General features: G+C 40.7%; 1 protein-coding gene across 1 annotated transcript; it reads right to left on the bottom strand.

Annotated features, from left to right (window-relative positions):
* Window positions 1-2,598: 2,598 nt before the first annotated feature.
* Window positions 2,599-11,432, bottom strand: LOC139120239 (glutamine synthetase-like). Its single transcript, XM_070684468.1, has 7 exons — window positions 11,241-11,432; window positions 7,746-7,935; window positions 6,322-6,483; window positions 5,636-5,782; window positions 4,487-4,814; window positions 3,801-3,981; window positions 2,599-3,012 (listed from the first exon to the last, which is right to left on the bottom strand). Exons 2-7 carry the CDS (start codon window positions 7,906-7,908, stop codon window positions 2,890-2,892), a joined length of 1,104 nt encoding a protein of 367 aa, XP_070540569.1. The 5' UTR covers window positions 7,909-7,935; window positions 11,241-11,432; the 3' UTR covers window positions 2,599-2,889.
* Window positions 11,433-12,633: the final 1,201 nt, after the last annotated feature.

Genomic DNA, 12,633 nt, shown 5'->3' with positions numbered 1-12,633 from the left:
ATTTATAAGAAACATAACTATCTAAGAAGTCGACAGAGTCTGTATCGCAACAGAAAGTTTCTACCAACCCAATTATGTCAAAATGTTTACAAAATGTAAGAAATTCAGAAACTGAGCGTTTAGCCTTTAAACCCCTGATATTCCAGAACAGAAATGAAATGTCAGTTTTCTTTAGGCCCTGGCCGTATCCCTATGGAGTGAGCGTGTGTGACTTCACGACTTGCCCCGTTGATTCATCGACTTTATAAATGGTCTTCTGGCCGTTAGCTGCGGTATGTATCAGTTTATCAAACGGACGAGCGCTTTAGAACCAACATGTTCGTCTAGCAGGATTTTACGGCGGGTCAGCAATTTGGCGCGAATATTACGGACTCTCTTCGTGAAGTCTTCGCCAATACTGATACTAGAGTTGCGTAATTTACTTGCCTTCGAAAGAATAAGGACTTTGTCTTTGAACTTTGTCAGCATTGCTATGATCGGCTTTGCTCCACGTGTTAACGGAGCGTAGTTCAAACGGTGGCACCTTTCGAACTGAATATCTTCTGAAATTTCCAGCTCATTTTTCAGCACATCTTTGACTTTCTCCTCAGCTTCTTCCCAAGTTTCATGAGCGTTTCCTTGTTCCAAGCCGTAGAACAATAAATTGTTCCTTCGACTCTGGTTCTCAAGCTTGTCTTTGTCTCGTTGGATTTGTTCATTTTCTCGTTTCAGACCTGCTATTACTTCTTTAAATTCGTCGTAAGATTTCTGTTTTGATTCGAGTTCTGAAATTCTTACTCTGTTATGGTCAGTCGACTCTCGTAATTCGTTCATTTCGTCTTCTATATTGTCCATTCGAGACTGCAATCTGTCAAGTTTAGCGTTCATTTCCCTCGAATCATGGAGAAGTATATCGAGTCTTTCTACGATACCTGCGATATCATTTTTTGTAGCAGAATCTTCTCCCGAACCTGTGCTCTGATTACCGGAACGGAGATTAGGACCTGGATTTCTCTCCACATTTCCACCGATGACAAGTAGACTGAGAAGGCAAAGCTTTATAGTCAATGACAGCTTGCAATTGACCAGAGGTATCTGCAGGGCGGCCATCTTTGGGAGAGTTTGCTGACGTGTCGGGTCGCCGCCAGCAAATTTCCCGATTTTCACGCGATACTGTTCCGTGGCGATCCCCATTTCCCTGCGAGTACTTCAAACAGGTATTCTTGACGTTCAGGCAACTTCAAACACCACCAAAGAAACCTTTTGAGACACTTATCTGGACAAAGTTACGGAGCTGACTATTACACGTCTGCACTGTGCGACGCTCCCATTGTTCTCATTCATTGTTGTTCTATAACACAAATACGTTCCTTTTCCATAATTGTATATAGTACAAAAGAATAAACCTTGCCAACACATTGTGTACAATATTCACAGTTATTGTTATTGTGATAAATTTTCCTTGGGACTAAAATTCGGTAATGAAAGGTAACATCTGTATTACATCAATATAGGTCGTGTTGCCATGATACTTGGATAAGAACGAGAAATTACACTTTGCAAACTGTCAAACGGAAAACGGAAAACAAACAGGACCGTGCCAGTGCCTTGAAAAGGTCCCTTCCTTGGATTGTGGAACGCGGGGTTTTGGGGCGACAGAAAAAAAAAATGGAGTTGGAATTCGAACTAATTAAACATTGAAATTTTTCATGAAAAAGGTACAAAACTTCAACAACTGCTCGGCGATGCCAAAACTGTCACTTTTCGTTGTCAACCGTACTCGGCTTACACGGTCATGGCCGATACGAGTATGAGGGCCACGTATCCAAATATTCACAGACGGGTCCCGGGCTTTGAATTTTCCATGACGCTCGCTCAGTTTCAGAACCCGATTGTTTCTCCTTTGGGTGCGAAAAAACCTTTGAAATACAATACAAGAAACACAACACGCATCATGGTATACAAGTATATACACGATTTTTAAGTTCGATTTACCAGAGCATCGATTGATGATCACACTGCGCCACCACACGATAAAGGGAGAGAGTAAGGACCACATTGCAGGCTAGTATTTTTCCTCCACAAAATTGACATTTCCTACAAAGCTGGACTTTAGAATGTTTCAAATCAACTTTGATCGGTACAAGACTTCATGTCTTATTGATCCTCTTCGATGAGTAGCTTCAGAAAAGCACGAAAATCTAAAAGAAATCTTCATCCACAATCGCAACCTGAAAAGATTGTGCAGGACATTTCGAACCTCGAAGCATTTACGGCAGACCATCTCAACAAGCCAATTCAAGCGGGGTTTCCCTGAGGTTGGGGTGTGCACCCATGCCGACCTAGCCAAGCCAGTTTGGATCAGAAAAGGCGCGATAGGTTACGGAAGTTCTTTCCAACGTGGGCATGGAGTTCAGATATCTGGATTAAAGAGCTGGGGCGGTACTTCCCCGCTGAAACACAGTCAAATTAGTTTTCAGTTGATAAATCTGAAAAGGACATTTTTTTCTTTGATTCCAGAAGCAAAGGAATAATATTTACAAAGTTATTACATTTACTTTTTGCTTGCTCGAGCGACGAGGTTATGATAGGGGGATTCACATACAACAACAGAGCAACTTATCTTTTTTATCAATTAAAAGAAAGCTTTATTTATGAATACAATAACATGATTACCATCCATTAGCATACACTTTAAAACTTTCAAAAAATAACGAACAAGACTAGTTGACACATAAATCCACTTTAAAAAGACAATTATACGCAGTTGTAAACAGTGTGTTGTATCGTGTAAAATTGACAGCAAAATTGGCGATTTCGTTTAAAAAACTTTTAGCTAATTTTCGGCGATTTTTTTTCGATGTAAAAGCTGATATTTGGCAGGTAAATTCAAATGTTAAAATAGTTTCTTCACGGCAATTCCAACGGCATGTCAAGAATAGTGGTTCTGACAACTGCTTCCGTCACAACATACGGGTCACAGTTAGAAGCGGGGCGTCTGTCTTCAAGGTATCCCTTACCATCTTCTCCAACCTACAAAATGAACAAAGAATCTCTTTAATATTGATTTTACATCAAGTAGGCACAAATAATAATAAGCACGTCCCCCCTTTCGCTACCCGCTTTGTCGCCGGCAGCAAAAACTAGCACTAAAAGAAGTATATTCTTACAAGACTCAAGAGAAGGCAAATCGATCGGAAACAAAGGTTTGCAAGGTGTGAACTAGATTATGCAGTCACATCGAATAATATTGTGTACCACACATCAAGAAATGTTCCCCTTTAAGAACCTTGCTGTACACAAATTACTCGAGCTTTCGACTGGCCAATTCATTGACAGTAAAAGCACTATTATTTTGCATTTTCTGTCTTTGGTCAAGGTGACATAATTCCGGGAAAGATTTGGAACAAATAAACATTATAACATTATAACATGGATCGCCTCTTCCTATCCCACTTTCCCGTCCATCGATTTCTAAGCCATCAGGTCGCTCTAATCATGTGCATTACCGTGTTAACGCTTTCAAAGAACTAGGGTAGACTGGCCAATCGCGTTGCTTTCCCTGAGAGTACTGTACACTGTAGTTACCGTGGGTTTCACGTCCACCAAACCAATCTAGTACCAGTCTGTCAAATTATATTCCTTAAACTTTGCGATCACCTCATCATTAACGCGATAGTCTGCTGAAGTTTATTCATTCAATTTACTCTGTTTTAGATTTTTATCCACAGATTTGAGGCAAGTCTAGAAGTAGGGCACCGTTGCTCGAATAAAAGAGGCAGAATCCCTTTCTACCTCTATTGGGAATCCCAATCTCTCACCTGTCTCGGAATACGGATACTCGCTCCCCTGTTGGCCACGCCTGCACTGAAACTGTCAATGTGCGCAGTCTCGTGGAGACCAGTCAAACGACGAGCGTTGTCGGCGCCTCCGTGAGGGTCGTAGGCCCGGATGTGCTCCTTGTGTACCTTGGAAAACTTTTCAATGGCTTTTTCAATGTGCCTGTCGAGAGAACGGGAACAAAAAAAGCTAGAGATTGAATGGTGCTTGCGTTTACGAATCATGAAGGAACTTGCCATACCGTGAAGCTAATGTTTATACACGACGAACCTAAAGGCAGTCCGCCTGTATTCGAAAGCATCTTCTGCGAACTGCAAACTCTCTCATGTTGTCAGTTGCCCCAAATAATTGCTAAATTTGATACAAAACCTGCCTATAGGCCTAAATGGTCAGTATGTCTGATTTTGAGTGGCTTCCTGTCAAAAAATGCTTACACTCGAATTAAAATTCAGACAAAGTAAATGCGTGTATCAGTATTTTCATGAGATTCATGATTATCTTTCCCATTGAAAATTCACCCCTCGGCACGCCGCCACCATCTATATACTGAATGTATTGGACACACTAACCCCTCTACAGAAAGGCCACTTATAATGGTCACTTTTTCTTGCTAACCTGTGTTACTACTATACACAGGTTTGACTATATATTGGTGTCTTAGACTTACTTTATTCCCCCTTCCTCTCTCATGGCAAGAGTGCTGTAGTTGGTATGGCAACCGGCGCCGTTCCAGTCACCTGGTATTGGTTTTGGGTCAAAGGACACCACCACTCCGAAGTCTTCGGCGACTCTCTGCAGAAGGAAGCGCGCCATCCAGAGGTGGTCGCCCATTTCGATTCCCTCGCAGGGACCGACCTGAAACTCCCACTGGGAGGGCATCACCTCTGCGTTTGAACCGGCGATCTTGATTCCTGCGTAGAGGCAGGCTCTGTAGTGGGCCTCCACGATGTCGCGACCGAAGACTTTGTCAGCGCCGACGCCGCAGTAGTAAGGACCTGCAACAGGGAAATATTGAGAGTTTTGTCGAAATGTTGCATCACAAAGAATAGGCAAAGCTGGGACAGAACAAGCTCAATCAGAATTTGATTAGGTTCTTTGCTTTGATTTGTGAAACGACGAAGTTGCTCAGAGGAAAATGAAGTTTGGAATTATCCCATTTTCCAAAACTTTTCAGGTCTACCATTTGTGTAGGCTTATTTTATAGCCCTGGGATTAAAAAAAACATAGTCTTATTTTTGTGACAATTTTAAATTATCTTTCTTTGGAGTTAACACGGGGATGGTGGCAATTTTGAATATTAAATATCGGTAAAGTTTGGGTAATTAGTTTTACTACCGTAACATCACAACTTTATTGCTTCTTTCATCGAAAGTGTGGTCCATCTATCATCAAGATGACAGAATTGTAAAGGAAACTGCTGATTTTGCCTCTACTGCATATGATTTAATCACACTGAAAAGGTTTTTCCTCGGTATCATGGTTCTGATCATTTTGTTTTCTCTATGAAATGTGTTAAAGCTTGTCCTGACACTAACGTTGTGAGAACGTGTAATGTTTTTAGATATAAATGGTAGTCTGGAGTAACATTCTGTCGGTAACAAAAACACTGGACAAAACACACATACTATATAATTACGACGTTGACACTCGAAACCTGACAAGAAAACGGTTTTATAAAACACAAAAAATCGATACAAATCTTGTAGGTAATGGAACTTTGACGGGCGAGTCTTGTAAGTTGCAAAATTTCCTCAGTATCTTATTTCGTAAAACCCACGCTAAGGCGTGGCCCTTTTACGTGAACATTGTACGGTACCTTGAGGTCCTGGGAAGCCGTCAGCTGGCCAACCGAACGGGTGTTTGCCGGTATTTAGGAGTGTGTATTCCTGTTCGATGCCAAACCATGGATGCTCATCTTTGGCCTGTTCCATGACTTCTACACAGGACTTGCGATGGTTGGTTTCTGGGGTGGAAAGAGGGGGAGACGTCAAGGTCAATTTTAAAGTAGAATTCGCCTCGGATACAGGTGTTCGGAAAGTGTGTTACGGTATACCGTGAAACAAATTGACGTGCATTTGTACGCCACAGTGTAAAGTCCTTGTTAGAAACACTGCCGGCGGATTCTGATCGGTACAAGCTGGAGGTTAAATTAATATTACATTGTTCAGGTATCCTTTGTAGGGATTATTTAAGGAGGCAAGGCAGCTTGTTGGAGTAGACTCTGACCAAGGAGTTAATAGACCTCCATAATTACATGCCGATAAACGTTTACAGCAAAAATTTCACCAGGCCCGTAGGTTGCCACGTTTGATCATTTGTGGAGGGACCGTGGTTTGATATGTGAACGAATTTTTGTTCACAACTGCCAGAGGAATTGATGCAGACTGAAGGAGCCCAATTTCAGTAACATAGAATCCCAGAAACAGAAAAGTAATTTTAAAGAGTTATATTGTAATAGGCACAACACAGGGGCCAAAATAAAAATCCATGTCGCTAGCCTACCTGTTGGACTGTGGTCGTATTTGTAGGTCTCGCACAAAATAAGTTTGTTGTTGCCAAGACGGAAAGGGTCATCGAACATTGCAACTGGATGAAGATAGATGTCACTATTTGACCCTTCGGCCTGACCTGTACTTGAACCGTCAAAGTTCCAAATTGGCAAATCTGAAATTTAAAAAAAAATCAAAATACTTGAAACCACCTACATACTACATAAACTATCATTTATGCACGTAACAAGGGTCAGTACAACAATGTATGTTTTATCCCAAAAATATCTAGGTGCCTTTTCAAATATACATGTACGTGATGAACATTTCCAGACGTTGAGCGTAGAGAGCGCCCTCGAGCGACGAATCTTTCAGTCTGTAGTTTCTTGTGCTTCTCCAAAAATAGTACTGAAATGTCCCATCGTTAACTTGTCAACACATCCTCTACGTTGTTATTGTCGACAACTGAATTTTAGAAAAGAAAAGAATGAGTCTCTCAGCAGAAACATTGAATATTGTGGAATGTGGGTTGTGTTTTCGCAAGAACAAACACGGTCATATTTAAAGCACATTTCGGGCCTGAGGGTTGAAGGAAAAACTGCTCGTTATGTAGAACATAAATTATTAAAATATTAAATTATGGTTGAAGCAACCTCCCTTCGTGATTAATTCCACAGCCCGAGTCCTTTGTTTGAATCAATAGCTTATTTTGCCGATAAAACTGAATATAAACAATAGCGGTTTACAGCTATTGGTCCCGCATATACTAGTCCCGGTATGCAGTTATTATCGCAGACAGGGGCGTCCTTTTGAGCTTTTGTGGCATATTCTTCTTTATTGAACATTTATGAAAGAGTGCCAGGAAGGACACTGTCAGTTAAGACTTTCAGTCAAATAACTTTCTATGCCGAGACCAACTTTGTCGGTCAACTAACGTGAAACGCCCTCTCATATATATAGTCTGCTAGTATGTGCTGTCGTTTGACGTCACATTGCTGAGTAGAAGGGAAGCTTCACTTCTCACACTGTCAACAATGTTTCATGACAATAGAACTCAACAGAACAATAGACATTGTTATTTTACAAAGGAACGGATATCCGAGAATGAATTACATTTTCATACACAAATTTCATACATTTTCTCTTGAATGGGACAATGAATAAGTTGGCCATTGTCATTCACAATAGCCTTACGTGACGGTCCGTCATTTGGAAACTATTGTTTTGGACAAGAATAATGCGTGATCAAGACAGCCCCTGTCCAATATACATGAGAAAAGTTAAAACTTTGACGTTATGTAAACAAGACAGCGACCATGCAGCATCGGCGTGTGCGGGGACCCTCCCCCTCCTAACGCCCAAAGCAAAGAATCATTGTCCCTCCACAAACCCTGAACGAATCGACATTGAGGTAAATGCGCGATATTCAGACTTTACCTGCAATAGACTTAGGAACCTCTTCTAACGTCCTTGTCTTGCATCTGAGATTCTCGCCACTTCCGTCGATCCAAATGTACATCGCCTGTGTCCTCTTACCTTGATCGATGGCCAGGTATCTCTTGGTCACATCTTTGTCCAACGCTGCCTTGTAGTTAGCCATATTTTGCTTCTTTCTCGACTGATAATGCTGTTTGAATGAACAGTACAGAACACGTGGCGATGTTATCATCTATAATACTCAGGAACAAGCCATCTTTAATGACAGAATGTGGACGTCTAGAACCCCATGGTGAGACAGTGCAAACGTCGTCGTTTTTTTGTTTGTTTTTTGTTTTGTTTTGTTTGTTTTGTTTTTTGGGGGAGGGGGTTCTGCCGTGTATTCTGCGTCAAACTGGCATTATTGTGCCCATTACTTTACCCTTGCAATCTTTTTTTAGTATTTCAAAGAAGAAAACAGTTAAACGACGGCGGGGGGGGGGGCGCTTATCGCCATGGTGATAAGCCATCCACCCATTAGTGATCGGCAGAACAAGTTAATGAAGGTGATATTAGAGAGGGTATATAAACAGTTTTCTTTGAAATACTATGTGACTGTGACTATACAGAGATAGCTAGGGTAAAGTAATAGACACAGACATGACAAAGGCTCGTATAAATAAAAAAAAGTTTCAGGGTAGGGGACTCGATCCCAGGCATCATGTTTGTTCTACTCTGTACGAACCATTACGATGATGTTATAGCCTTTTGTTTACCATTGATATTGTAACCTAGTAAGTCAATTTCCTGGCAAGACAATCTGACTCCTGACCAAACTTGGCATTTATTGATCATATTCACAACTTCTAGACGAACAATGCCTGCAGTACCCTGTGGCCGAAAGAGGACATAAAGGTCATATTATTTTCAAAACGTGAGGCTACACTATACCGATAAAAAGTCGCAACTCGATATCGAGTTAGTCTCGCCTTTTGAATGAATGACCATTAGGCTCTTTAATTATGAAGTACATATCTTTTGATGGTATTAGCAACTACATGTATTAAATACATGGTCGACGTTGTAGAGAGAGATCTCTGAATCCCATTTTGTAGTCTCCTAGTTTTTAACTTTCGACATTGGATATTGGTCCTAGACGTCGTCCTAAACTTGACACATTGCCCAAGACTATCGTGGCCTCAATGTACAGGTTTTCTCTACTATTTTGAACAAAATACCGATAATTCGAACCATATTTGAGGTCATTTTTTTAGAAAGATGACAAAAACCTTTAAATTTGTCTCCAAGACAATACGATGTGGTGCGTTTTCGACTATTTAATTGCGAGGTGATACAATTTTGTATAGGGAAGTCCGTGGCAAAGGCGATAGCCAAGTGACTGAGGCAAATATAATTGTTTCCCCTGCCATTTTCCACGTACAATCTAGGAATACGTCAAGTCGATCAAAATTTCTCAGGCACTGTGGGGAAAGGAGCGCGAGGATATCGTTGCCATTTAGTTTTCAAAATTGCTAATAAATATGGTAGGCCTATACTGGTCTCTTTATGGTCTATTGTTCAAACAAAAGATTCGAAAGAGGTCAGAACATTTACGTCCTTGCTAATGGAGTGGGTAATATTTTATATTCGCGCAACAGAGCAGTTATCAGTTGGACCTTGCAGGGCGTGTACGTACTATCTCTACGGTAGGACAGGTGACGCTTGTTCCCATCAATTCACTGTTAAAGGAACAGTGTTACTTCACATTTTCATGAGGGAATGAATATTCATGTACTCCCAGAATGCTATAATGAAAATGACCATCGGACGGTAGTAGAGTCTCTACTACCTCAATGCTATAATGAAAATGACCATCGGACGGCAGGAGTTCGACGTATTTACTTTAAAAAGGAAATTATCTCACAGATCCATGAACGATCTCAGACTTTTCCTGGCTCCTACAATTTTCAGTATATCATCGGTATAGACGTGTCTCCCTAGCGAGACAGCGTATCGTGCCGCAGTCGAGTGATTGTGACGTAACAGCCGTGGAATTGTATGCTAATATCACTATAGCATCTGTTTTCAGTGTAACAACACAATGTATATGGTATCAATAACAACAGATGGTACGTTTCGCCATGGACAGTAGAATATGGTTACTCGTATGCTCGATAGTGAACAGACCCTCGCTCACAATGTCAGGGTCGCGACATTAGGTCACCATCGACGCTAAACAATACCATTGTATGATAATGTTGAATTAAAACCACGCGACTTTTGATTGGCGGAGGCACAATGGTGTATGATTATGGATGAGAGTATTGATATATACAAATAATTACAAACAATATCAGATGACTTTGGTGTCATCAAGGGCTACATCCTTGTGCCTTGAAGCAAAATCTTACGTTGCTCTTAGATTTTGAAAATAAAAAAAACTACTAATCGCATCTTAGGTCAGTACATGGAGGTTGTTTTAATCGCCTGTCGCGCTAGAATGGGAGAGTCGAGGATGTACCCTATTGAGAGCTATGGCTTCTCTAGCGATGAGTGTGAAACAATGGAGTTCGTTTGTTAATTTCACCCCGGGATTTTAGCACGGACCTTAGAAGAGGACACTGTCAGCGCATGTTCAGTGTAACAACAAAACCTTGAAGCTCATCCCGCCGAATTCGAAAATATCGGTGTCTTGACACCTCATCATGCTTCGTTTTTTCCCCAATGCGTTCTCTCATTAACCATGTCGATAGAATTTCTACCTTCATGCAATAATCAATGTCCGTAGTTTTGCACAGGAAAATACCTGCGAGCTGCGACAAGTGTCTGAAAAAAAAAACGCATCGGGCGCGCATTTGATGGATTTTATAATGTCTAGCCGGACAGATAAAGAGATGCAACTTTCCTCTTCTTTTGCAGATTTGCGTAAGCAGTGTGGAATGTTTTAGCACAAAAAGGAAACTCCCGCGAATTCCCAATTCAAACATCAGTGGGTTCATGTCTTCCAGGCTGCTGTGACGTAATATCGCGCGTTGCACCGCACACCGTTCGTTACCGAACACCCAGGGCATCGAAAATAATCTAGGTCAAGCAAGGACCGTGCTACATGGAATTTTAATGCGAGAAATAATATTTCGGATGTTTCATTGCAGTCCTGAGATTAGAAAACTTTTGCTACAGAAACTTGAAATTCCCGGGGACACAAAATACCCCTGCACAAAGCTGCACTGCGTTCGGGGAAAGCAATAACAATACGTATCGTCACGGTCCATCCACAAGGACCGTGGTATCGTTTCCTCACGTCACAGACAGAACCACCCCTCGGTTACATACGGCGCTGTGTAAAGAAGCTTCAAAGGTATCTTTCCTTCAATATAGTGTGCAGTGCAATCTATATTTCCAGGTTTAAATAGGAATCGGAATCTTAACTTTTCGACCTGCCCGAGTTCAATAAATATGTGTGCCGTGTACCATATGACAAATAATGACAGAAAGTTGAGAGAAGGATGAGCTTACCTCGACCTGTGTTACCACCACGGGAAAAAAAAACGCCTTTCAAATTTCGGACTTTGACCAGACGTGTGTATCTTCTCTCCTTCCGACACCAAGTAATAGGTTATCTGGCGAGCGGCGGGATTTTGTTTCCGAGTGTGAAAGTCATGAGTGCTGTCATTCGGTGAGCACGCGCCCAGTCAGTGGTATTTGAAAATGCAAGTGGAAAAACAGACAATGCTTTATGCAAATTTCTCGGTATCGTATTTTACATGTGTACTGTATTTATTAGTCAATTGTTTTTTTGACGATGACGTCGCTTCCGACCTGGCCCATCGGCCCAAAATACAGTTTGACCTTTGTGGAACATGAAATCACCACTTATGTTACCATCGTTACTTTTTTTTTTTTAATTTTTTATTTTCTTTGCAAAAAAACAAGACACAAGAAAAACGAACAAAACAGAGAAATCACCACTTATGTTACCATCGTTAGCTATATGGCGTTCAGTGTTTTTTTTTCTTGTACTAAAACTTCGGTAATACAAGCCGAATCTGAGACCGTCCACGATATCAATCATTTCACTAATATGTGTGTCTCTACCGCTATGAAAATGCAAAATTGGCATCCGTGAATGTCATATATAGAGTGAAGTCGATATTCTCATACACGGATACAAATCTCAATAGCGGCATTGTTTTAACAATGATTTTCCAGATATAGGTATTTTCATGCATACTGATGATGTGGCTGATGCAGCCGATTTCCCTCTAGTATCATGTCCAGGAAATTTAACCAACTTGAACCTTTTTGTAAGCTATGGTGTATCTTTTAAATTAAATAGAAAATGAAGGTGATTTAATTTCGAATTTGTGGTGTTTTATAAGGATGTTAGTGTTTTACAACAGTCCAACACTAAAATGTTCTTGGAATTCTACTTTTTTGTTCAAGATTGTCTTTGATCGCCTGCAAAACATTATCTAATGACAAAAGGGAGAAAGAATTATGTATCATATAGAAGTAATTATTAAGGAATATGGTGGCATGTCTGTAGAGGAAGCATTTAAACTGTTTGATGCGTCAGTTTTAGGGTCCCGGTGATTTGTCATGATACCGAAATTTTTGGATATGAATATTCCTTTGATACAGAAAGGGTTCATTGTAATGTTTGTCCTTTGGTAGATGTGTTAATAAAATCTTAAAGAACGTCTTGGAAAAAGTGCAGATTTCCGTTGTCCTGTAAATGTATGAAACGTATGATAAGTTTGTTGCTACTTTCGCATCAAACACCCCTATACTCAGTGTAAAGTATCATTTTTGTACAGATATTCTTGTATTGAGATTCTCTAAGCGTAGAAGACAGTATCTTTTGCAGAATAGTTCATTTAATGAAGTAATGTGTTTTGTCCCCCTACGC

This window comes from Ptychodera flava, chromosome 20 (assembly GCF_041260155.1).
Source record: "Ptychodera flava strain L36383 chromosome 20, AS_Pfla_20210202, whole genome shotgun sequence".
Classification (NCBI taxonomy): domain Eukaryota; kingdom Metazoa; phylum Hemichordata; class Enteropneusta; family Ptychoderidae; genus Ptychodera; species Ptychodera flava.
The sequence above is the reverse complement of the archived record's forward strand: the minus strand, read 5'-3'. Positions and strand labels throughout refer to the sequence as shown.